The following is a 27219-nucleotide window of genomic DNA, read 5'->3' on the forward strand; positions in this document are numbered from 1 at the left end:
GCTTCTGCCAGCGAGGGGTATACCGGGGGTATACCACTGAGAGGTAACAGTATTATGCCATGTGATGTTTTGGTTCTTTTCTAAAGCTACATACTGGCACTACAAGGCATACAAACGATTATTATTGTTGATGCCTTAAAAGAATACAAACTACTTTTCTCAATTCCTTTGAAGTCTTCTGGCCCCCGCACAAGGATTTGCAAAGATATTTGACATAATAATGAAGATGAGGCTTCCACGTAACTTCCAGAAAGATCTCTATCTTCCCATAACATAAAAACACGTGTGGAAGATTAGATAAGCTAATGAAAATTAATAAAGAACTTTATTTGATTGATTTGAACTATTACAACGTTGAGCTGTAACACAGCTACCAAGTGTTAGACATTGGAGTCCCTGAAGTCTGATTAGCAGACTACAGTTGGTGAAACTAGGGCACACTCTCACATACCTGAGAAACACAGTGAAGAAAACCTGCAGAACTTCAGCACTCTCCCAACCTCTAAGGGCTACAAAAAAGGAGAGCTTGTTAAGTAGCATTTAAGGCCTCCTCCACAATCAATGGATACTCCTAACATAAAAAAATACATACATACAATATTTTTTTATTATTATTATTTTAAGTAAACTAATCTTCACAGCCTCTTCGTATTTCCGCATTATAAATTGGAAAGTAGATGAAAGAAGCTGGAACATCTCACCCTCACCAAGAGGTAATCAAAATCGTGATGGACTCAAGTCGTTACCTAAATCCTCTTATAAATAAAAGAATTCCACCTTGGGGAAAAGTCCTTCAGTTCCACTGTCAGAATGTAATAAGTTACCCACAGCATCCCAAACCTGCTCATATTCCTTGTCAGTACAGGTCTCTTAGCATTATAAATCTTGGCTTCTTCATATGCTGGAAGTCCATCTTGTCTAGCTGGTAAAGGAGTGCCAGAAAGCACTCAGTTGAGATTAAAAAAAAATCCATCACTGGTACAAACTAAAGCTCTGACTATCTAGTGGTTTGCACATCACGTGAACTGCTCCAACCAAACCTTCACGTCTGGTAAAGTAAAGAGCAGAAGGCACAATCTTATCAAATTTTTTCCTGACTGAATATTGGCTACGTAGATATGAAGAGGACATCATCTGAGCTAGGAGACAAAGCAGATAAATCTAACTTCAGAGCAAGAAATAGCTTGCTTAAAGAAGTTATCATTCCAAACTACCTGAAGTAGATGAACAAGAAACGTTGTTCATTACAGTTAATACATTTCAGTAAGTAGTCCAGCAGCTTTGAGGCTGAAGAGAAAGACCTGAGTATAGGCTCCTCTCCAGCAGCCCTTGAGAGCAATTGCCGTGGTTGTTTTGGGAACAGGCAGACGTTATATATCTTCATCCTCTTTCTCTAAGAAGTCGCTCAAGGTACTGTCATCTACAGGTATTAATAAGTACTCCACACCATCAGCTCCCTGAGAACAGACACGCAATACACATTCTGTTAACATCAGCACATAGTGCAATGCAAGCCATTAGATAGCACTGCAACACTTTGAATACTTGCAGCCAGGGTGAGAGCTGGCAAGCATTGTGCATGACTACACTGCTAAAACCAGGAATATTTCCCTAGAGCAACACTGGAAATGCACAAATACTGGAAAAAATGCAAAGCTTTCGGTGGGCTATGCTATTTTATCACTACACACCTCCTCAACACCATATTCCCACATCTAGCTTTGCTACACTTCTTCATTATTAGGACTCTGCACTCTTCCGCCATGCAAATACAGGTAACTATCTGAATCACAGTCAGGCTCCAACGTCCATTACTTCTCAAGATCTTCAGGAAGTTGTGTTCCACAGAGACCTGTGAGTTGCTGAGTTAACTAAACCACACGGTTGTTCTTTTGTTTTGGTTGTGGGCTTTTTGTTTTTATAGCCCCCTATCCATATGAAGGGTGCTCACTGATTGGAGTTATGGAAAGAGCTGCAATTACAAAATCTCAGCTCTTTGCAAGTGCCCAGGAGCTTCAAACTGCAAAGCCTCACTGTGAGCCACACACTCGTGTCTTAGGTATATTTCTAAGGAATAAAGCAGCTCTTTGTTTAAGATAACTGAATTCCCAGAATTACTGTCTTTCCACAACTCACCCGCTTGGTCCGAATGAGCTTGTGGTCCCTGAATTCTGTCAGCTGTGCCCTGAGTGTTAGGTCACTGTTTACAAGGAAGGCCTCTCGACACTGCTGGTAGAAGTCTTGGAAAGAGAGGCCTAGAGACAGAGAAGGGTGAGAACAAGGATGTGAAATGGTAAGTTTGTCCCATTTTTCCATGTCTAACCATAAACGTTTTCCCCACCTACAAACATTGCTTCGGCTTACACCACAATGTTTACAGCAACAACATCAAGTACACAGCCAAGTTAGTATTTCAGTAATCAGCAGAAAACAGTTGATTTAACATTCCAGACACCCTGTCTGCCTAGTAGAATTTTAATGGCACTTCCTAACATAATGAATCTCTCAACTTCTAACTCCTCCACATCACTTCCATCTTTCTGCACCATTAACATGCTGCTCACCCCCTGCAGCATCTGTTAAGACCGTAACAGTGTATTCCACATGGATCCTAGAAAGCAGGGACACATTGGAGATTACTTAGGAACAGCATGGAAACCAAATCTCCTGTTTTTCCCTGGTTCATTAAGCACTACTGTTGTGCAAGCTCATATTCTCCCTTGATTTTAATTTTGAAGCCCCACAGTCCCCCCAGTGGTCCCAATAACGTCTAAACATGAAAGCAGACAACTGTAAGAGGAGGCTAGAATCCAGCTAGCCTATCCAGCACCAATAGAAAGACAGTCTGTACTACCAAGACTCAGTGAGCCAACAAGTACAGGTATTTTGTTGCTCATGATGTAACCTGTACACTGTGCCAGTGCCACTGTGACTGAGCTAGCAATGCCATCCCAAACAGGTGAGGAAACAGTAGGCATGCACCTGGGTAAGATGCGTTGTCCTTGTTCTCCAGCTGGTACTGAGCAAGCAGTCTGAATATTCCCCTAAGCAAAGGAATGAGAAGGGGAAATCCAAAGAAAAAAAAAACACATTAGCAAATATTAAATCATTTTTCCCTCATGACAAGGGTTCTGTGCACACACGTAGTTTCTGGCTAAAGCTCGCTTCCATTTAAAGTAATCGATCACATGAAAACTAGGTCCATCATTTTCATCTTGAAAACTGACGTCAGAAAACAGGGATTGCCTCCTGGTAGGTGTATGCCTAACAGTTAACATGGAAGTCCAGAGTAACCTAGTGAAGACTGGACTCTCAGCAGGTACTACTGTGAAGTCTATTGGTGTCTTACCTGGCATTGGGAGTGAGGCTGCGCAAGACATGTGTTAGGGAGCTCAAAGCCAAAGATCCAGACTGCTGTACTAACAGTGAGTTTTCATAAGATGTTTCTTCTACATAAGGACTAAATGTGGTTGTCTCATACCAAAGCCAATTGTAGAGGCTTTGCTTTGCCTGATCCCACACTAGACAGAAAGGAAAAAGAACAGACAGAAGTTGGAGAGTTAGCTTTTTTTGAGTATTAAATAAGGAATATTATAATGTACTTAGATCTACTGTAGTATTTGAGGAAAAAAACGTATGCTTGTGAAATTCACAGTACATGCACCCAGATGCTGCAGTTCAGGCAAGACAATCCTCTGCAATGGAAAATCTGCATACATCCCCTTTTCATACCAGCTTCATGGATATGCTGTAAATCATTCCAGAATCAGCAGTGTGAAGAATTTTTGATAAAATTGTTTAGATGCAGTGACAGATGTAGCATCCAATCTCCATTTCAGTAAGTCACTAAATAAAAGGGTGCCACAGGCTTAGAGGGTTTTTTAGCTTGTTTTGTGAACGTTGTTTTTTTTCTTGCTTTTGCGGTGTTTTTTTGCCTTATGTTATAATCAGAGACTGGTAGTTATCAGCATCTTTATACGGTTCGGATTGCACAAGGCCACAGTTCCAATCAGGGCTTCCAGCCACCTCAGCCATACATACATCACCAGGTCTATTTTGCACACCAAGAGCAATACATGAGCTTATGAAATGTTCTCAGCAGGCCCAAAGTAGAGTGCAGATTCTACATCAGGCCCAAGAGGACTCACTGAGAGGAGCATTGATGTGATCGATAGAGGCAATGAGGTAAATGCTAGGCAGAGAGGATAACTGTGCAAGGATCTGCTGACTTCTTTCTCCTCTCAACATCTGGCTGTCCAGGTTATGAATGAGGACATAGAGCTCTAAAGATGAATCTGCAAGGTCAGAAAAAACAGCACAGAACCAATCAAAGAAACTGTACACAAAGCAGTTTCCCATTCCCAGTGCAGCCTAGGACAAGTCTATTCCATCAGGCTCAACATTCACCACTCCAGTATCAAATGACTTTCCTTGTACAGCTGACTTCGATTCCCGTACCACACCCTGTATTTCTGAGCAGCTAAAAGGCTTTCTCTCAATTCATTATATTTCAGTTTTTATCACAGCTGCTGTTCTTCCTGCAACTAAAGTTTTTATTAAAAAAAAACACAACAACTTTGCACTTGCTCAGTGTATTACCAGGGATTGTCCTTTTTGCTATGGTCTTCAGCCCTGTGATTCAGGTCACTCAAATGTATTTCAGGAAAGAAATCTAAGCACGGTTTGTTCAGCTGCTTTTGAGTTACAGGACTAGGATCCTTAAGCCCCTTCTCACAGAATGGAAATACACCTTCCATTCAGGACTGGACCTGCAGCACGCTAACTTAGAAATCTTCCCCTTTGAGCTCTTAAGGAAACTTCTAAAGACATAGCTTGGATAATGCAAATAGTAGATGTTGAGATTACCAACTTAGCTTGTTGCTGCTGTACTCATTCCCTGAAAACAGCTTTTTACTGTTCTTCCAGAAACAATTCTGGAAGAATAGCCAGTTCTTGTGCACATGAATACACACTTGGCTGCCAATGGAAACCAAGAGTTCCTCAGACACCCTGTCAGATCAACTGTAATAAATACATGAGACTGATCTATGCAGATTCGAGTGGGTACTGCTGTTAAGCAGTTAATCTTCACTTAGTCCCACCAGAAACATTAAGATAGGGATGGAGAATGAAGTGTATGCTTTTTAACATTTTTGTCCTACAAAACTAGGATTCCACAGCAATACCCCTTGTATGTATAAGCAGTACAACCTATATACAAAGAGAATTCAGCAGCCTTTCTGTGTGTCCGTACCCATTTAATTTGGATTATGAAGCCATTTCTAAACTGACACTTATTTCATTTTAATATCAGCATTTACATATGTTAAAATTACACTACTACTCCTCTAAACAATGTACGTGGCAAGCCTTAATTCAGCCTATTCTGATATTTTTAGAAAGACCCTTCCCCAACACCGTAATTTTCCAGGGGAGCCCAAGGGACTTGGGATCAATCAATCAATACATGTCATTTGAACTGTTTGCAAGTTCTTCATGCTGCTCATTTCAGACAGGTTTATATCAGGTCTTCAAGCAGTGACTCAGAACCACCTTCCCTCACGTAACTGTCATTTAGCTATCCCACGTTCCATCGTGAAATGCGGCTATGGAAATACCACGTAAGTAAAGCACAGAAGCACCATGCTAAATGCGAGAGAGATGAGTATTTCTGTTTGCCAAAGGGCTGAATAGCCTCTGGCTTACCGGAATACTCACACCCTCCTCCATCCTTCTCTACAGAATTCTGTGTGTTAAACACTGACAGCTTGGAATCACGTACACATTTATTCCTGGTCATCAGTAGCAGCATAAGCTACAAGACAAGAAAATACTAGCTACAACAGACTAAGAAACTGACACATATAAAAATAATAACCAAAGAAAACGCCCAGGTTTTCCTAATGTGAAACAATGTCTACTGTTTACATGTTAAAAAAAGTCATTTTACCTTCTTTAAATCTTTTCATGATGAATTCAAGTTGATCGAGTGGGCTGCGGAAAGTTCCTATATGGTCCAATACCTCCTCTGTGATAGAGTTGAGAACCTGAAACAGAAAACAGCAGTCACCGCTGCCCCTTTCTGAAGGGCTCTGGCACTGAAGGACCCAGTGCAGAATACCTGACAGTTAGTCCTTGACTGGCATGACAGAGATACTGTGATTTTTACCATAAGTTTCCCCAGACGGTCAAAATAAACAAAAAACTGCTACTACTTCTCACGACACAAATAACTCTTTAGACTGAGGAATACTTTACTGATAAGAATCACAGCATTGCTTTTGAAAATACAATGGTTCATTTCTATGAACTCTTAGAAAAAGAGATGGGAACCGTTCTTCCTTCAGGAGTCTGTTGCTATAGGATGTAGGAAGCTTTCCTTAACATTTTACACTGAAAGACTTCAGGTGTATCTAAAAGACACAGTGGTTAGATAAAAACGAGCTTTTCTCACACTTACAGATTTCACAGTGATGCTGGGGAAGTATCCATTAACCACAAGGTGAACACAATCCTGGAGCATAGATGTACGAAACTTCTCTAACAAATCATGCTTCGATCCAAGTCCATAAAGCACGATATTAAAACCCAAGCTGAAGAGAACAAACATACTGAATAAAAAAAGTACAAGTCTATACATTCTGATTATCATTAAGCAAAACAATCCATCACAATCTTACCTCTAAGAGTTACTTTTCTAGGCAATGTCAGCTTCAGGCTTAACTTCAGCTCACAGCTGACACATAACGAGGGTGGAACTATATGATCTTAGTGGTCTTTTCCAACCCCAACAACTCTATGATTCTGTTCTATCATTCTGTAAGGTTAGCTGCAAGAAATCTGAAATATGGCACATGCATTCTAGTTAAAGTAGTCTTTTAGCAGACTGGAGGCCCAGAAATTTAGTGAAATAGCTATGCAAAACAATAGGATTGTCTGAGAATGATACTAGAACTGCATCTTCATAATGAAGACTAACAAACATTCAGTCCTTCAACACGTGATTATATTAAATGTTACCACGGCTCACAGTCACTCCAAGACCTTTTTGAGGAACAGGAAAAGCACCATCTTGACTAGAAGAGTCAGGTGACTCAAAAAGTACTGAACAAAGGTAAGGTGTGGAACAACTGTCACTGATTACAGTATCACATATGGACGTGTTTCTTTCATCCTGATGCATACATCCACAGGATGCTGCTGACATCAGGGCAAATTTACTGGCAGTGTCTGTTTGCTAGGCATCTTCAGTGGTTCCCGCTGGATACTTACTGTAATTGCAGCATCCACTTTGAAAACAGGGACTCATATTGCTGGTTTAACTCTTTAATTTCAGCAGCATAGGCAAGGGGAGATTTTTGCAGAAGGTCATGCAATGTTTGCTGTGTTGAAAGAGAGTAATTCAAAGCTGAGAAAAGCAGGATGTATGCCTGGACTCTTTATAAATACCTCTCTAGTATCCTCTCTAGCTACAGTTTTCACCAGTGGTGCATAACTCACGTTTCTCTATGTATATTCCCTGTGAGGACTTAAGCATAGTTTTGCTACTGGAAAAAAAAAAAAAATAGCAGAGAGTAAATGACCTTATCATGGGAAATAGTAACCAGACTAGGACTAGAAATGTGATCTGTGCCACAACTGCACCATGTTGTACCTTTTCCTGCTGAGTACAGGAAAACCACTATGGAAAACATGGACGTGCTCACAACTTAAAAGAGCATCGAACACTGCACTAGGAAAATACCAACACCACAACCTTGTTCACAGGAACAAGGGCTTCAATCAACATGCTTAGCAATTATTCATGTGCTTGCGTCTGCAAAAGAATGTTCATAAATATCATCATAGGAAATAAATATAAACACAGCAGAAAGGAAATAATTTGAAGCCGGTAGCTAAATATCAAGAATATAAGGATTAACTCAGCCTTAAAAATGTGCTGAGATGTTGCTCAGCAGCACAGTAACATAACAAATGATATCATATCTACACTGGCCTCCCTTTGTCTTCAATTTTAACAGCTTTGCCTTTCATGTAGTAGATAGCTTAGACTGGAAAGAACACAATAGGCAGCTGCAGCGTATCTATCTAACATAAGACACTGAGAGCCAGAACCGCTACACCTTTCTTTAGTGCTATCAAGAGACCTAATACTGAAAGCCTTGATTTTGTTCTGGAGCTGTTATGAAAGAACTTGTTAAGAATCCAGATATTTACTCTGGGTAGCAATTCTAGATGACAACAGGCATTAGGCAACCTCCATATACAACACCTTTGAAAAACAAGATGGGCACAAAAAAAACCAGTCATAGACACGAGAGTAATTCATATATTTTGCAAGCTTCCTTGGCACCTGTATGTACTTGTCTCTCTAAGGTACAATTGCTTTCTTTGAACTGGCTGTAGAAGTGGCATATACAGGGGGCTAGGGGAGGGAACAACAAACCTGTAGTTCAGCCACATTTAGACAGTTTATTTCTTCTAGGAACTGAAAGGAGATAAAGTGGTGATTCAAAACTAAGTGATAACGTTTAGAGCTGTCCCAGTCCTGCACAGGGCTTGACTCCAAAATATGCAGACAAAAAGGACTCCATCTCCTCCACATATAATCAAGAGTGATTATTTAACTAAAAAAATGCTGGTTTGGTAATATTTTTTACAGCAGGTCTCTATAACTCTGCTTCTCCTCCAAAATCAATTTTTAACCTATTCTAGTAACCACAGCTTTCAACCATCTGCTCATCTGATAACACCTTCTCCCCACACTTCCCCTTCTGTCTCAAACCCATGCAGCTGGACAATAGCCTGCTGGCACTATTCCTGCTCAGAGCAGGGGGGCGTAAGGGAGGTATGATGCTTGAAATGCTACCTAACCCCTGCCTAAATCAGCATTATCACTGAGAGATATCATCAGCAGTTAAACTGAAAATAGCAACATTAGGCAGTTTTGATGGGGGCAACCTTCAAAGAAATCAAAAGCTCTGATACTTGTGTGATTCACTCTCAAGTGTACCTGATTCAATCTTTTCCTCCGTAACTTCTGCAGCGTTCGGTCCGAAGTGAGCACTTTGGAACTACTGTGAGCTTCAAAGTATTCCTCTACAAGGTCGTTCTAAGAAGAGACAGGAAGATCAGCCACACCTTTGCTAACAATTTACCCTTCTCCCCTTGCATCCACAAACATGTCTGAAGATGACCAGTACAAGTCATCTTCTGGATTTCTATTAATCCTTACTCTATATTTGCAAAAATGGTCTCTCCAGTAGCATTCTGCCAAAGCTAACACATTCAGGTGGTTCTTTCCCAGACATAACAACAGAACGGAACACACTGCGGGAGGACCCATTGTGCTGGCAGGAAATAAAAGAAAGCTGAATGCCAAGCCAGAAAGTAAAGCGTGATTCTTTCAGCACTACAGGAGTCAATTTCCAGATCATTTCTCAGTACAAGGTCTCCTCCTTCACAGAAATCTTAGACCTGTTTGTTTTGTAGCTGCTGAGATTGTATTAGCCCACAGGCTCATACAACGTCCATCTAGTAGAGATTGCTCACGAGTGCAGCAAAAACCAACACATCTGGTTTGATCTCAAACGACCATCTTCCCCAAGTGTGTCCACTAACAGCACATTGCTACTGAACATCCCTTCACTCTTGCTGGCTCAGAGGTGTTCTCTGCTCACTCACCATGTTGTCTTTTTTTTTGGTCAGGGTTTTTCTAGAAGGAGGCGTAGATACAGCCTTAGTTTTTGCTGGGGTCTTCTGATGTGATAAAACAGTGCTGACTTCTTTCTGGGCTTCCTCTCCCTCCTCCTCTTCCGAGCAGGAAGCAGAATATTCACTCTCACTTTCTAACTGAGCATCTGGAGCTAAGGGATAAATTTAATGTTAAAAGCAATCAATGAATTCTCACACAGAACATACTTTGCACACTCTCTCTCTCTCTCTCTCATACATTCTCTAGATGCTTTTCAAGCACATGATTCCTAACAAAGCTTAAGAGGACAGCAAACACACAACCATTTTGTTCCTAGTTTTCAACTCAGAAATTGTTTAGTAAAGCTCTGCCCATTGATACCAACTAAGAAACATAATCCCATCCTAAAAAGTGAATGAACACAGACAATCAATTTCCTTATTTCTCTCAGCAGCTCTACATCAGCTTCCTACAAATGCCAATCACTCAATCTGGGTATCTTCTAGTTCACACTCTGCAAAAAAAGGTTTTGAAAACATCTCTGTGAACAATGCTGATTTAAGGGCACAGACAATTTGGCTGAGTCCTGGTCTCTCAACACAACAGAAACAGAACATGAGATGTCACGCACTGAACTCTCCTCTGCTCTCAGCCCAAGCAAGTGTAGCTAACCAGTTACTGAAAAAAATTACCATAAGCAATTGTTCCAAAGGAAAGTGTCAATGCAGGTAGGATTACTCAGAGTTTTGCCTCTTCTGATCACATCTCTGAAGCTCAGCAACTGGGTGCTTCTAACCCTTCTACCCTATTCCTGCGCAGCAAAGTGTATGGCAAAGGTCTATGCAGGCTTCCCCTACGGATGTTTCTGTTCACTCTGCAGGATTAACCAGACTGCTTCAGTTTGGTCGCTGCTATAAGGCAAAGCCCACAAGCAGGTGAAACACCCTCCTCTGAAAACAGTGCCTCACGGACTATGGAAGCTGACTACAAAGGTTCATCATTACCTGCTAGTCTCTTTCGGAGCCTGTAAGGTGTGGTAGACACAAATTCATTCTTTTTAGTCTGTATTAGCAGAAAAAAGAAAAAAAGAAAAAAAAGAAACACATGCATTAGAAGAAATCATAGAATCATAGAATTGCTAAGGTTGGAAAAGACCCACAGGATCATCCAGTCCAACCATTCGCCCATCACCAATGGTTCTCACTAAACCATGTCCCTCAACACAACACCCAAACGCTCTTTGAACACCACCAGGCTCGGTGACTCCACCACCTCTCTGGGCAGCCCATTCCAGTGCCTGACCACCCTTTCAGAGAAGCAGTATTTCCTAACGTCCAGCCTGACCCTTCCCTGGCGCAGCTTGAAGCCATTCCCTCTAGTCCTATCACTAGTCACTGATACGTAAATGACACGTAGTTCTCCAAAACAGCCTTTTGCTAAACAAAGAGTAGATTGGGTTTAATTCCCAAGCTGTTTCAGCCCACAAGAAACTGGGAGAGCAGAAGCAATAAGCCTGGAGAGTTCCCATTCACAGCTAGAGAGAGGCAGAATCAGGTCCCAGAAAGGGCTTAATTCTTTTAGCTAACATCCCAGGATAAGGAATAGAAAACTATGAAATCTTTAAGCAAGATGGCAACTTTGGCCCCTTAGCAAGAGTCAAACAGAAGACAAATTGGAAGTGCTTCTGCTTCCCTGAGCAGTCATTTATCTTCTACATGGCACTGCGTACTCGGGATCATTTGGAAGTCAACTACAAAAACAACAGAGCCCAAAAGGAGTACAGAAAATGGAATGTGAGCTGCGCAGGCTCACAGAGCTGTAGTGGCACACATTCCTTATGCAGGCACAAAGCACGCGCCTGACAAAGACACCAGAGCAGGTTTGCAATACTTATGAAATTTCCCTGTAAATCTAGTCAAAGCAGATGTGCTACCATCAAGCACTGAATGTGGCATCCCAAAGCAGCATCTCTTATCCAGGAACCTTACTCTGCAAACAGCTCTGCCCACGTTTCTAGAATGATGCTATGCTGTTTCAGGAACTCAGCTATTTCACAGCACTTGCTTTCTAACCACAACTGGCACGTGTAGACTGTATGTCTCTGTAGAATCACAAAATAAGACATCAACCTCCAGGATATGTTTCCTAGCATGACAATTTAGGTGGTTGGTTGTTTTTTGTTCTTACAAATGCTAAATTAAGAAATGGAACAGCATCGCCGTTTTTAAGTTCTTGTTCTAACAGCACTGCTATCTTTATAACTGGCGTTGTTATTTCCCTTGATAAGAAAGTAGAAAGCTATGAGTTTAATTGCATGTTAAGAGATTGTTTAACATCCTCATTCGTGCGATGGAAGCAAAGTCTCCACCCATGCTAACTGAGCTGTCGAATTCACTGACTAGCACAGAGTCTCAATTCCAGAGCCTTGATGAGTGGCAGTTCTGGTTCTCACTTAAGCTACCCCTGCCCGCTTACATTAGGAGACATCTGTAAGGTGGGTGAGGCTTTTAAGGGGCCTTACTTTCCAGAACTGCAGCCATTTGTCAGTTCAAGTTTTAAAAGTGTTAGGGGGGAACATAATAATCAACCAACAGAGTATCAACACTCACCTTCTGCTGAACTTGGCTTGAACTTGAACGTTCTGCAATGCAAGAAACAGCATAGTTCAGAGTACTGCATATTTTCAGAGGCACAAGATGCTCTATTAGAAAAACAGGCATCCACTGTCCAAAGGTACACTACACCAGAATATCAGCTCCCTGAGCAGTACAGGGGAAGTTATTAGCTCCCCACAGGCAGGCAAGGAGAACAAAGACAGTGAATGTTATTATCACAGAAGGCAGCTCTTAATTTGATCACAGCTGTGGGAGGCCCTCAGCAGGAGGGGACTGACAGACATAGAAAAAGGAACTAAATGCCCCATTGCTGAGAGCAGACTCTGAGCACAAAGAACACACTCTTGCCAACCTTGACCTGCACTGACTTTTTTGCACCTTCATTTCAAGCACTCAATAACAGCAGGGAGAAAACTAGATAATAAATTATGAAGTGTTCTGTTTTCACCTGAGACGGTTAACTGTCTTCCTGGTAGCTGGTATGGCATCATGCTTTTGATTTAGGATGAGAATAATGTTGATAGCACACTGATGTTTTGGCTGTCACTGAGCAGCACTTACACTAAAGACTTTTCAGCTTCTCACACCGCACTGCCAGTGAGGGGGCTGGGAGCACACAAGCAGAGAACAGTACCAGTACAGCTGACTCAAACAGGCCAAAGGCATGTTCCATAACACATGATGCCATGCTGGATAATAAAGCTTGGGCAGAGGGAAGGGATGGCTGGGGTGGGCATTGGTCAGCACGTGGCAAGTAATTGCACTGTGCATCACTTACTCTGTATATTCTTTTATCGTCATCACCCTTATTCTTCTGTCCTTATCTCAGCCCATAGGTTTTACCTTCTCTTCCCCATCCCACTGAGGGGGAGGGAACAAATGGATGTGCGGTGCTTACAGGCCTGCCAAGTTAAACCACAGCAGAAGTTGCACATGAACATGCACACAATCCCACTCACAACCCATTTGGCACACCATACATCAGTCCAGCTCATTAATTCAAGTCCAATCATCTGTGTTGAACACAAATAAAATTGTCATGTGTGACAGCAACAGATGAGTGAGAAGTTCATTTTCCCTGTACCAGCAAGACAGAATATAAGATGCAACAGACAAGTGAACAAAAGGCCATGCAAATTCAGCCTACAACGTTAAACTGACCAGAATTCTCAAGCATCTGCTTTATCAGGCAAAGAGGAACCTGCTCGCTCAGCTTCAGTTCCTCATAGCATCATATACTTACTGCTGCTTTGAGGGGTTTTGGCAGTCTTCTCAGGGCACTTGGAGGGATCAGGTACAGCACTCTGTCCTGGTGTCTGTGCTAATTCAGAGGCTGTAGGACGTAGAAGGGAAAGAAGTTTCACACGTCAGGTACGAAACTTCCAACTCGGATTTGTCAGCAATGGAGTCATACATCACACAAAAGGTCTAAGTTTTAATTTCCTAGCTATTTCACAAAGCGCACATGATACTTTTTGTTTAAATTTCTCTTAACCCTAAAGATGAATGTAACTATAGACAAAAATTTTTAAAACCCAAATCCCTCAGTTAATTCATTTCAAAGTACTGCTTAGGCAATGACAGAACAAGCTTTGCTCCCTGGGGTACTGCATAGCTTCAAAATTAGAGAAATGCTCTGTTATGCCCACTCAGTTATTTAACACTGCTTGACTGGACACAGTGGAGCAGCAGGTAGAGCAAACACATCAGTCCCCCAGGAGGCAGGTTCTTCTGTTCTGCTTACCTCCTTCAACTACTTATCAGCTCAAGCTGAAGTTGAATCACTGACCTGAATATGGAATGCACCACCTAACAGTCCACCAACAAATACAGCCTCTTACTTGCCTAACAAGTTACTATTATTTATCTTCATATCTGTCTAGCTCAGTTTTGACAGCGTTTAGCTGCCTCTGATGTCCAAAACCCATCCATCTCTTTAGTTAACTCCAAGGTCCAATGCCAGCCTGCCAGATTAAAATAATCAGCAGCTCAATTGCAGGGTGTCCCCTGAAAAGGGAAGTCATTGACCCATCACCACATACCAGGGGGGGTCAGTGGTATGGGTAAGGAGCTCTAGGAAGCAGTGTTCAAACTGGGCCGCAGCTCCAAGAGGGAACACCAGGGAAACCATACACTGCTGTAGAGGTGTGAGAAACAAACTTTCCTGAGACACAGCAGAAGCCCAGAGGAAGATAGAGATAGAAACAACAGATTCTGTATTGTGATATGGAAGTAAAATCCTTCTACTTTGCAGAATATAACAGCAGCTGTGAAAACCAAACACCGCTGGAGTCCAAGTGGCGTTGGGCAAACAAAGGACTCTTCGCACCATAAGAAGAAATGTAGCAGCACAACAGCCCAAGCATCTTATTTGGGTCAGAAGAGCCCACTCTCTTCATCACAGCTTGTTTCTTCTAACAATGAGCCTAGCAAGCACACCAGCAGATACTTTGTGCAGGAGAAATCCCCTTCCACAAAGCTAACACCGCCTTTTGGGTTGTTTGTTTGTTAGTTGGTTTAAACTCTTTGTTACATAACCAGTTATTCTCACACATCCTTTGAAGATACAAAAATAAAAGTCCTGCCATCCTTTGGCACATACATACAAGCTCTTCTCACAGCATTAAGAGACTTCTAGTTTTTATGTATTTACTTATTATAAGTATCTCCTATCCCCACCGTGCCTTTGTGCTCTAGTTCTGACCTTCCGTTTCTGATGAAAACCAATTCAGAGCTGGATAAAAGCTACTGGAATACTGCAAACACATAACTTGAATGAAAAGAAAATACAGACCACATTAATAGAGATACTCAGAATGATCATAGCCAGAGCAAGATGGAAGAAGAAAGAGGAAAACGTACCCAGCTCTGCCATTTTGTTGGAGCGTTTGGGAGTCTGGAATGTGTAAACTTCACCACCACCTACACTTGAACCATTTGTCATTGATTCTGTGAATAGAAATGTTATTTGTAACCACCTTAAAAGCACTACTATACTCCCAACCCATGGAATAGGAAAGGTGATGATTTACCGTTGGGCACAAATAACTCTTTACACTGTAGGTGCTATGAAATCAGTAACATAAAACAAGATATAGAAATTATCATCCTCTCCCTCTGTTACCACAATTACAGCTAGAGCTAGCCGGCCCACAGCAGCAATTTCATAAACACTATACAACTTTTTGAGACAAAAAGAATCTCCCAAAGTGATACGTTTCCCTGTACCCCAGGTACCTTCGCCACATACACCTAGAACAGCAACATAGCTCTTCTCCTCCAGGACCTCCTGAGCTTCATCATCTGAGATAGCCTCAAGCTTCTTTACAAATCTCTTCGGGTTGGCTATCAGCTGATTTTTGCCTTTCTGAACTTTAATACCTGCAATTGCAATAAAAGACGTTTTAAAAATGAAAACCGTTATTTCATTCCTTCTACTGCAGTACTGTGCAGCTGCCCCCCTTCACAGACCAAGATACTGTTGTGCAAAACGCTGTGCAAATGCAAAACAGAGAAGATTTGCTGTTGACAGAACAGCTCGTCTGTATCAGGGTGGTCAGCTGCCCCGGGGCCGTTAGTCCCTCCTTTAGTAGGGCAGCTGATAGTGCAGGTAAAGGGAGGACAAGGGCCTCATTTCAGCACACACCTGTTTCCACTTTGGGAAGAAACGGCAATGACTCACACATAACAAGATCCAAATTGCATGCAAAGAGGGTGCATTTAGCATCCCCTGCCTCGCCTAGGGGTGGGGAGCAAGCTGATTAGAGCTAGGTAACAGCTGTCAGCACGCCCACAGACAAATTTAGGTTGAGACCTTTGAAAACAGCCTGTCTGATCCCCGCTCAGAGTAGGACCAACGACAACGCGGATCGGGTACTCTGCACCTCACATAGCTGCGTGCTGAGGATCCCTGCAGACCGCAGTTCCAGACGTTACAAGCAGATAGAACTGCGGCACGAGGCTCCTGCAGCGCCCGGCCCGGACCTCGTTCTGCTTTGATTCTGCCTGTGTGCTCGCGCGACGAGGAGAGGCGGACAGGCGGCACCCCGCTGCAGGGCCCCCACACGCACATTTCCCACCGGGCAGCTGCAATGAGGACTTCGCGCCACCCTCACCCGAGGGCACGCGCCGCAGCGACCCGTCCCCTGAGCCGGGCGGGGCGCGAGCACGGCGCGGAGAAGAGAGCCTGAGGTGGCTGAAGGCTTCACCTCGCCGGCAGCCACCCCAAGTGCTGGAGGAGCGCCGGCCCGGCCGTACCTGCGTCGTCAGCGATGTGTCTCAGAACGTCCTCGTCGGGCACGAACTTCACTTCCAGAGCGCCGGCGCTCCGACACTCCGCCAAGCTCATGGTGGGCGCCCAGCGAGCACCCCCACCTCACACACGTGGGCGGAGCCGCCCGGCCGCCAGGGGGCGCTGCCGCCAGGAGCCCACGGGGGTACGCGGCAGCGACCGCCCGTCGCAAGGCCCGGGCCCGACCTTTAGGCCTCAGACGCCTGCCTCTTCTCGCCCTCACCGCTGGCGGCGCAGCACGGGCTCCGGACCGCACCTTGCGGCGGCGGCAAGAGCCCGAAGCGGGTTAATGTGCCGGACGACTACCAAATCCAGCGACCTCCTCGAGGGGGTGCGGGGCGCCCACGCTGTGAGGACCCGCCGTCTGCCTTTGACTGACGCGCGCCTCAGCCAATCCGCGACTCACACCCCGCTCCCGCCGCCTGTCGGCGGGAGACGCGAGGGGGCGGGACTTCCGCTGGCAGCCGTGAGCGCGGCCGCCAGCGGTTGCCGTGGCGACGCGAAGCCGCCTGCGGAAGGCCGGGGCCCGCTCACTGCCGCCGCTTTATCGGCCCTGCTCAAAGCCACTCAGTTAGAAAAACGAAACCGACTCAGAGCAACTCTAGTTCTGTTCAGAAACAGCACAATATTTATTTAACATCTTTATATATTTATATATATATATATAATTTTCTTCTGCATTGCAGATTGTGTCGAGTTTTATACATCTCTATTTACAATGATTTAAAATAATTATATTTCATCTCTGGCAGGTATTTACAGAGTCAATAGTAACTACATTTCACATTTCAACAACAGTCAACAGCATTAACCAGTTCAGTAAGACAGTAAGATAATGGCTTACATGCACCAATAACATGATCTTCGCTACGTGCCGTCTTCAGGTCTAAGAATGAGGATTTCCCTGGTCCCAGGCTAAAGGACATCACACAGCAGAGGTCGCAGCTGCTCAAAGCCTGCGTGGCTCCATCCCTCCCCAGCACCTCCTGCCCACGCAGGCCCTATCCCTGCCCTGGGCTTAGCCCACCTGTCCGCACACGTGGGACGTGCTGCTTATGCGCCTTCTACGACAGAGATCAGAGTACACCATGTTAAAGTAGTAAAAATCCTCAGAAAGCTTAGTTCAGAGAAACAAACCTGGTGTGACAGAAAAAGTAGGAAAATAATCTTTTAACCCTCGCAGAGTGTTTCTTTTTGCTAGTAAAATCGATGGCGTATCCTGTATTCTTACAAGGACAGTACAGAGCAAAAGATTCATTGTAAAATAGAGGAGTTACAAATTTAAAAAATGCAGCACGGGGTACCTCGATTCAGGTTTGTACAGCAAATAAAAGCTACCCGAGGAAATCTAAAATGTAGTCAGAGTATCTGATTTCATTATTAAAAACCTTTATTAGCTTTTTTTTCCTGGAATCCTCGATATGGAAAAAAATGTTAAATGACTCAATTTTATTTAATCGTATGTTGTTTCTTCATAAATAAACCAGCCCGTTATATCCATCCTAAGAGTATGCACTTTCTGCAAGTAAACAGTAAGAAGTCTTGTTTCAAAGTAATCATCGAACACTGGCACACAAAAACACAGACACACCCCAGTACTACCTACTAAAAAGCTTTGAGAAGTGGTTTATCTAGAGTGATTGCTAACTCACATCTACTGTATACTTCAAGCCATAAAGTTTCTAATACTCAATTTTTTTCATAAACAGCATGAAAGTCGAGCACAATAACAGGAACCACGTGAACAAAAAGGACAGTGTCAGAAGCCAGTACTTGTCACTCCCAAGTCCCACCTATTTTTGAACGAAGCTCATTTCTCTTTGAAAAGGTTGCTTCATTCGTACTGAATTTTCTGTTTTCTGATCAGTTCTGGGGAGGATGAGGACTATAAAACACTGGGAGCTCACAACCAAATCGCTTTTTAATACAGCTTAATCAACTTTGCCCATTGCGCACAAGCTAAAATGTAGGCCAAGGTTTTACTGTACAGACACGAAGTTTTACTGTACAAGTGTTCTCACACAGCAGCTCCTCACAGGAGTAGCTTAGTAATCCTTTATGATAGAACAAATAATTTATGGACCATTTTCAAATTCCTTTTATCCCCAAAACTATCCATTTTAACAATCTGATGAGTACAGTTAAAAAAAAAAAAAATCAGAAGCGTTTGGTATTTTGATTCTAAAGAACAGAAGTAACAGAGGCAGAAATTACTGTTGATTTCTTTTTCTTCACAAAAATCTCAAATAAAGTCACAGAACATGAGGCAGATTTTTACTAAATCCATTCCTGGCAGCTGTGAGGTACCCTCAGACTTCTAGAGCTTGATTTTGAGCTTGCAATGTATTACATGACAGCAGGCCTCGACACTTGCCAAACTTACGAGGAAAGTTTCTCAGAAATGGCTACCTGTTATGTTTTGAAAATTTGTTCCATGGTTTGGTTTATTTTAAAATAAAATTTTATCACGACTAAGCGGAAATCATCACACAGATCAGTCTTGCAAAATCCATTTACTGCTTGCTTTCATACACTACCGATGAACCAAGTCGCTCACAGCTCTCCGCTGCTGTCCATCACTGTTTAAGAGGCAGGAGAGTATTTCAGCTCTTCACAACACGCAGATTTTGACAGACTGATGTATGTATTCACAAATACAATATCCATGCTGGGATCCCCCAAATCACCTACAGAAAAGCTTTCCAGAAGTGAAATTTATTCAAGAGCCAGTGGGAAAACAAACTAATGTTATTTTAAGAAATTAAGAGAAATTTATCTTAATTTGACAAGAGAAAGAGAAATTAAGGCCCATATATCAGCAAGAAGCAGCATTTAAAATACCGAAGAAAATACAAAATATCGATCAGTTTTATTTACGCCAAGAATGCAATGCAAGTACAGAGGATTGGCCCTCTGCTTTTGATGCTTAAAAAGGACTGATCATTTATAACTTCAGTTCAGTGATCGTCCTAAACAAGCCATTAAAAAAAAGAAAAAAGCAAGCGTGTTTATTGTTCTGATATGAACTATGCCAATGATGTAAATGAATGTTACAAATGAGACCTCGCTAATGGTTTCAGTCCCATATAGAACATGCCAAGGTAACAATATCTTTGGCAGTGACAGAATTGCAAAATTTAAGGATAAGACTTATAGATCTACAAATAACAGAAACATCTTTTTGTTCTGTATGCAGCACATACGTTCCATTCAAGTAAGTTCCATTATGCTTTCCACACCTCCTCCAGGATTATGAGTTCACCATCAAGTTTGTACTGATTAAGAATTTTACTCAACAAGTTATTCTTGGTTACTACTTGGTCTTCAAATTAACTTCAATTTGTAAGCCAAGTCAAACAAAAAATTTCCGGCTTGTGACCGAAATTAAAACACTTGAACACTTAAAAGAGAGCCATTGTTTCGTGATAAAATAGGACAAATTTAACCCTTAGGTTAAAATACAGCCATAGCATAGAATAATCTACACCAAAATTAATTTTTGAAAATATAATTCTCTGAACATGCTATACATTAAACATTGAGGAAAATCTCCCTGGAACCAAAATTTTCCAGGAAAATTAATTATGTTCGTTAAAGAAGTAAAACAAGCCACATCTATCTGGAGACAGAAAGGGGTAAGAGTTGGGGCCACCTTTCTACAGAGCAGCTTTACCACCATTAAGGTGCAGGTTTCCCCCTTAATCTTGAAAAATATGTTCATATTTACATACAGTATACACACAGTTGAGGCAATTGATTGTCAACACGTGACAAATGTATGTACCTACCCACACACAAGTAAACCTCACATGGTGAGAAAAAACCCTGTCCCAGTAAACTCCAGTATTCGTAAGTAGTGCAAATAAATAAGTTGTCAGAAAACAGTTTTTTTCCTCATAATTTTGCTGTCAGAACAGATGACTGACTATGTTCAAGCTAGCAGGAGCGTGTTGGAAATGTCAGATTTAGGTAATTGAGACCAACACACTCGCAGTCTACAAATAACTACACCTAATGCTTACTGGCTGCAACATGATGTTCAGCATTACAGAATGAAGTACACCATTAAAAACTTTCCCAAACTCACATCAGAAAGTGTGTTCAAAGAAATCTGCATTTACAACAAGCAGTGACATAAGTCTCCACATCAAAACTAGCAAGAATAACAAAGCAACTTAAAACTTTATCTTGCCACATTCATTGCAACGGATACTTTCACTTCATCACTTTGTGGCCTGCAGGATGAAAAACAAAAAGGATCAACATTGAACCAAAGAGCTGCTCACAAAAACCTCCTGAAAAGGTGAACTGAAGTCTGATTTAGCAATCTTTTTAAAATTATAAAGCCCAAGAAAAATGAGTTGTAAAATGGCAGCATAGTGTAACATGGTAAAAACTGTATCAAGGGACAATTCATTAATCCCTACTTACACGTGTATAGACATCCACATATAGTACCCGCACTTCCTCACATGAGCATTAAATAGATTTGCACACACGTGTGTGTGCACACATGTAGTGTTCTGCTTTTCAACCTTCCTGCTGCAGCTGCACTGAAACAGAGCAGAAATTTCAATCCAGTGCCTTATATTAAGTACCAAATGTTCTCAAAAGTGACACAGCCGAGTGAATTCAGGATAAAGAGATTTAAGTTTAGGTATTTGTCACCGGTATCAGAAAATTAGAGCATGCATTTTATTTAATATTTCTAATATTCTAATTTCTAATTAGACATTTCTAATTTTATTACCACCACAGTAATTAATTTTATTAATTTATTCTAATTTTATTACCACCACAGTACTTTGAAGTCTATTGAATGCCACCATACGAGGTTCACACACCTTGGTATAGTCCAAGATACCAAGAAGGATTACAGCTAAGTGTGATACAGAGCACTGGCAGAGACTGCTATTACAGCTGGTTTGCAGATCACAGTGACAGCCCACTTTCTAAGACAGCAGTAGATCAGTACGCGTCTGGAAAATGGCAAAACAACTTCCCACAGATGAAACACTGCACTCAGGGGATAATTTTGGTAACTTACAGATGCTGCACATCAGCACACAGCAAAAAAGATTTTTTTTTTAATAGAGATGAAATTGAACCCTTTTTCAAGCTCTAAATGGGGTGTGTATATATATATATATATATGTATATTGTTTGTTCATATGTGTATGTATATACACACACACACACGAACAAATGAGGATAAAATGAACTGAGCTATAACCAAAGGCACATCATCAAAAAGGACTGCAAAAAACACCTTCCTTTGCAGTTTGGCTGAACTTTTAACTACTTCAAATTGAGGCGTGCACATCCGATTTCCCTATCTGAAGTCACTGGGCTGTCTCGCTCTCCTGAAATAGTGTGACAGTGCGGAGCTCCACTCTTAGGAGTATAAAATATTTGTTTCTAAAATTTGGCCCAGTGCCAATTTAGGCGTCCTACGACTTCTAAAGGAATGTTTGTAATAGCAGAAGCAGAAACAAGAGAACCTTACTAACAAGCAACCCTATGCTTTAAAAGGCATAGAAATATTTAAATAATTCCTCAACAAGCTGACATTCCTGACCTTTTATTTCCCAAAGATTTAAGCAAATCATTTGGTCCTTATCAGTTCGTGGTGATGGCACTTCAATAGAATTCTCATAGTGATGATCTCTACAAAATATAAATCTGTACTTTCAGGAAAGAAACAGCTACCAAGCAACCTTCCACACAACCAGGACTTGCCAATCACCTCCACCAGCAAAACTTGACTAAATAAATTAAGAAGAGACTAATCATAAGAAGTTTTTTTGTTGTTTTTAAACATAAATCCCCTCACAGTTTAATCTCAACCATGCCTTAGTTCTATCTATAGTGCCCTTAAAGACTAATCTAAATTCTGAAACAGCAGGGTTTTCTTTCTGAAGGTTCTATTTTCTAACTAAATTTCTGCATCAGTCCAGATGCCATTTAATTCACTTTTCTATGAGTGTAAGATCTGAAGACTAGACTGCCAAAGTGATTTATCAAGTTACAAAAAGCTTTCAAATATTTAAATGAGTTTTAATGTAAATTTGAAAGTTCTGTTTGGAATAGAGGTTCAAAAACGAAAGTAACACCATGTTATTGTCCTGAATTTCTTAAAGACTCTCTGCCATTCAAAGATAACCTGCTATGCCTAACAGCTTACGTTCACTCTTCACAGTGACAATGAAACCAAAGTGCTCACATGAAGATCACAACTCTTTTCTGTGGATTGACAATTTGTAAACTTCCAGGATATCATACATTACTTAAGAATACAGGATGAACTTTCTCCTTTTCTCTCCAGCAATAGGACAGAGAGAGAGAGATAGGATGACAAACATTTTCCTACACAATCAGAAATGTGCTTCTAAGCAGTGTTCTTTAGCATAAGTACCAGCCAGTGCACACCAGTCACACCAGTCATATACATTCAAGGCTTGGCTCAATGGCATGAGTTCTGCATTTTCTAGAGTAGGGGTCTATCCACTAAAATAATGATGACAATGTAATAGATGGTAAATACCAAGGCAATGAACTGTGATCCTTCTGGGGAAAAAAAAGGACTGTCAGTACCCCTTTGCGAAAATGGTGTTTCTAGAAAAGCATTTCACATTAAAGCTTCTGTGTTTCTAGCAAAAAAAAAAAAAGTCTCTATCCCTGAGACAGTCCCTTAAGAGGATGGTCTGTTTGGACTGCAAAATTCTCAAAATGACTCCATGACTGAATTTAGGGACACTGAGGAAGAAGCTGAGAGGGGCGGGGATGTCTAACATCCATGATACTGTAGAAAGCAGCCTGAGAAATACTCTTTTACCCAAATACACCTTTCAACTCAGTGATCACCACCTCACAAGAACAACAACACACAACACCACCACTCACAACAAAAATGGAGCAGAGCTAGCCATTAGTTCCTGGGAACATAGTGTTTCCCTCCCATTTATAAATCTGATCTCTTTAACAGCATGGTCTTGTCTAAATTTTACTCTACATGCAGAATGACCCTGTGTCCTGGAGGGGAAGACAGATAACGTTACACATGGCTACAACGCCATTAGAAGTGCATTGTAGCCTACATTATCTACTTACAATCCTCTCTTTGAGGGAAAACAACTTGGTAGTAAGCATGTCTCAGTTGCTGAACATCAAAAGCTTCTGGGATGAGAGACTGGGGGCAGGCAAGAAAAAACTACCCTCATTTTAATGAAAGTGCTGTAAGCAGCCAGGAGCAGCAACGACAATTCCCTCCCCAGAATTGATTGCACAGACTCAGAGAGGTCCAAAGTCACATTAGAATCTCTGAGGCACTCCTGGTTCTGAGAAAGAAAAGTCATGATCCAGTAGTCTTTGCAGTACTGTAGACCGAGAAAACAAACCCGTTTCTATTTCTTAACAAAGCCAAAGCATCATCTCATAGGGATCACATTCACCATTTCTGACGGTGTCTCCAGTCTCACAGTGTTGAAATGGGACTGATCAGCCTACGATGGATTGCACATCACCCAAGGAGAAAGGAAGGCATGGAAAAAGGCATACAGTACATTATATACTGCTTCACAACCATGTTTACAAGAGGGCAGAATGAAGGTGAGGGAAGAATTATTGCTGTTTCAGTAATACAGTATGATAGCTAAACCAAATCAAACAAGATCACAACAGTCAGTATTTTCACACTGCAGGATGACGGTTCTTGTTTTGTCTAAGAATGAACTTGCCTGGGGATTTAGGGCAAAGAGGGAGTCCTATCAAAGGGAGTTAAATGTTACACCTGGGATATCAGCTGCATATTGAAACTTGGAGATCGAGACTGTTTGGTTAGGGGAGTTCCTGGAGGAAGAAGATCTTTACCTTCCCCAGTGTGGCCTAGTCGGTCCTCCTGTAGGCTGATGGTTGAAAAACGATTGGTGTTGCCAGCTGCTAGATTGGTAACACCTTCTGTACCAACTCCAACACTGGAGCCTGCTTGACTACCATTCACGTAGTCGAACGATTTACTGGAGGAAGCACTGGCAGTCCTGATCAAGCTCAAACTGTTGGCTTTTGGCACCACTTGCCCAGCAGGCAGGCTGAGGTGTTTCTTAGTAGGTGTCATCTCAATTATATCTGCACCAAGGTCAGTGGATTGGTGCATGTACTGCTTCCGAGCTACTGAATCTCGAGGGCTGTCGTTGGATTTTGCTGCAGAAGAGGTTTCTTTATCCTTAGCAGAACGTCCACTTGCTGTTTTCCTTAAGCTGCCCTTCTGGGATATAGATGATTGAGGTTTGGTCCCAACTGGCTGGCTGCTGAGGGATGCTCCTGATGAAAATCCTTCATCAGCATCATTAAGGTTCACAGATTCCTCTCTTCCATTCACACCTTCAGTATCTATTAATGAAAAAAAGGAACAACCAAAAAAAAAAACAACCCAAACCAATCAGAACACACAGTAAGCATTGAAGTTGCATGAAGACAGAGATGCATACAGAACATCAAAACAAACACCATTTGCTGATCCAACTGTTTTCCACTTGCTTAAAAAGTCCTTATTATTTGCCAATAATCTTGTTAAATATAGCAGAATAATGGAATCTGACAATAAATACTTCCTGAACTTGATTGGCTCTTACACTGCAATACTTTCATCAGTCCAGATAACATCTAAAACTATGTCTATCAACATAGAAGAATTAGGCCTTGTGTGGCTAATTTGTTTTAGTTCTGTCTGCAAGTAATAGTACCCATCCTCCTACTATATGTCGGCATTGTTATTATCATCACTTATTTTTTTTTAAAAAGGGCTTTTAGACTATTTTATCGTAGTTTGAGGCAAGTTCTAAGCGTGTTCAAGTACTTTTCTGGCACGTGCTTGGTAAGCTTCAGAATTAGGTTACTTCCTAGGCCAGCAACAATGCTCCAGCAAGAGACAGAAGGCTTCCGTTGTATGTAGCTGGCTCTCCAAACAATGTGACTATGCTTTCTGCTCTGCTGGAGAGAGCAGAACTAATTCCTAGTTCCCTCTCTGAGAGCTCACTCCTCCCTGCATTTCCAGCAATCCTACCTAGGTGCTTCCACATCATATTTGCTTTAATCTCAGCATCAAGATTTTCAAGAAAAAAAAATATAATAATAGAAATTTAATGTCTGAAACATTTCATGTTGTACAAGAAGCTTTGCACTTTGGAATGGGATTTTAAAGCTTGTCAAGCTTCTTTCTTAAATCCTTGTTTTCAGTCCTAGGGCTTATAGATGATAGATTAGGGCTATACATGAAGAGTTTTTGTTTTTTCAAATCTTATTCCAATCCTTTTTTCTAAGCTCCAAGTACTTAAAATGAGTTATTGTTCCAGTATTAAACAGCATTTAAGTTTCAAAATCAAAAAATGAGTTTGATGTCTCAACGGGAAAAATCCATAACGTTTAACTACAGTTGCAAAAAAAAAAAAAAAGAAAAAGAAAAAGAAGACTTTCAGGCTATAAGAATTTTGCTCTGCTTTATAAACCTGGGAAGCCTGAATTTTTACTCTTTTATTTTATTTTTTTGGTGAGAAAACTGCAAAGCCTCTCTAACAGCTAAAACCACTGTACTGCTATACTGGCAGTTTGGCCAGTGTGCCACCAAAGAAATATGTTTCAATTTCTTTCATGGAATGGCGTGGTAAAGATCTAATAGATAATAATAATTGAGTAGAACCTCATCCTTTCATACTGACTGCTAGCAGAGCACTACAGAATATTTTGTGATGGCAAACAGAACAGTCGCAAAGCCTTCGTTCAGTACTGCTTCCTCTGCATAGAAGAAACAAGCCTGATCCAACTTCTCATTTTCGAAATGTAAAGCAAAAATGAACTGAATAGGGAGGCTTTATTACTGTATTTCTTTTAAACCTATTTCTCTTTTTAGGAAGCTTTGCCTTGAAATTACCATTACTGTATATCAGCTTACAAGTGATGTTAAGCCTTCTCCAAAGTAGACCATGCTGAGGCCTCTCTCAGCAACGCAATTTGACTATTCTGTTGTTTTATATAGTTCTAACTTAATTTGTTAAGCCTTCTAAGAAGCACAAAGATAATGTAGTTCATGTTATGGCAGTCTTTCTTCATTGGTAAAGTCTTTAGCCTTCTTAAGAAAAAAAACTAGGCTTCAAAGGCTATCATTAAAATGAAGAATGCTTTACATGCTTTAACTTCCTGTATCCATATTTAAAATATATACTTTTACTTCCCCCTGTTTAGTCAAACCAGACCCTTATCTTCTCACCAAGACATACAAGTATTTTCTTACATTAGACAGCGAGAAATTCTATTTACCATTCACCACATCTCCCCCCCACCTCCCACACCCCAACCTTCCCACACACAAACAAAATGCTAAGAAAAGTACGATGTAACTGGAACCTACTGAAAGAAAGATCATTATTTCAATAAATCAAAGTAAATCTTTCTTTATAACCATGCGAAGCTGGATGAAAGCATGTTTGGTTACAAGCAGCAATAATAGCAGCAGAAGTCCCCTCTCAATCCCTTTTATTCTAGAAAAGATGTGTCACTTGCAAAATGCTGTCTCCAGACAATACTGCTAAGCTTTTTATTGTTATGAGAACATTACTGCTTCCTCA

The 27219-nt window shown here is 41.5% G+C and overlaps 2 protein-coding genes across 10 annotated transcripts in view; both read right to left on the reverse strand.

The window, feature by feature from the left end:
• Positions 1-298: 298 nt before the first annotated feature.
• On the reverse strand, positions 299-16976 carry ORC2 (origin recognition complex subunit 2). 2 transcript variants are annotated; one of them, NM_001006517.2, is made up of 16 exons: positions 16567-16976; positions 15547-15690; positions 15172-15258; positions 13553-13642; positions 12304-12335; positions 10699-10756; positions 9685-9866; positions 9014-9112; positions 7273-7382; positions 6461-6593; positions 5951-6047; positions 4149-4295; positions 3350-3521; positions 2983-3044; positions 2137-2255; positions 299-1457 (listed from the first exon to the last, which is right to left on the reverse strand). In NM_001006517.2, the coding sequence occupies exons 1-16, from the start codon at positions 16655-16657 to the stop codon at positions 1371-1373; spliced, it is 1710 nt and encodes a 569-aa protein (NP_001006517.2). In that variant the 5' UTR covers positions 16658-16976; the 3' UTR covers positions 299-1370. The 2 variants fall into 2 exon arrangements, with proteins under 2 accessions (NP_001006517.2, XP_025007950.2); XM_025152182.3 differs by lacking the exon at positions 4149-4295.
• Positions 16977-17200: 224 nt separating this feature from the next.
• The window catches only part of FAM126B (family with sequence similarity 126 member B), a 54847-nt gene continuing 44828 nt past the window's right edge, over positions 17201-27219 (reverse strand). For all 8 annotated transcript variants that reach the window (XM_040703905.2, XM_004942607.5, XM_015289470.4 and 5 more), the window contains one exon: positions 17201-24988. In XM_040703905.2, coding sequence (XP_040559839.1) covers positions 24384-24988 — 605 coding nt within the window. In that variant the 3' untranslated portion in view covers positions 17201-24383. The remainder of the gene's footprint in view (positions 24989-27219) is intronic.

This window comes from Gallus gallus, chromosome 7 (assembly GCF_016699485.2).
Source record: "Gallus gallus isolate bGalGal1 chromosome 7, bGalGal1.mat.broiler.GRCg7b, whole genome shotgun sequence".
NCBI lineage: Eukaryota > Metazoa > Chordata > Aves > Galliformes > Phasianidae > Gallus > Gallus gallus.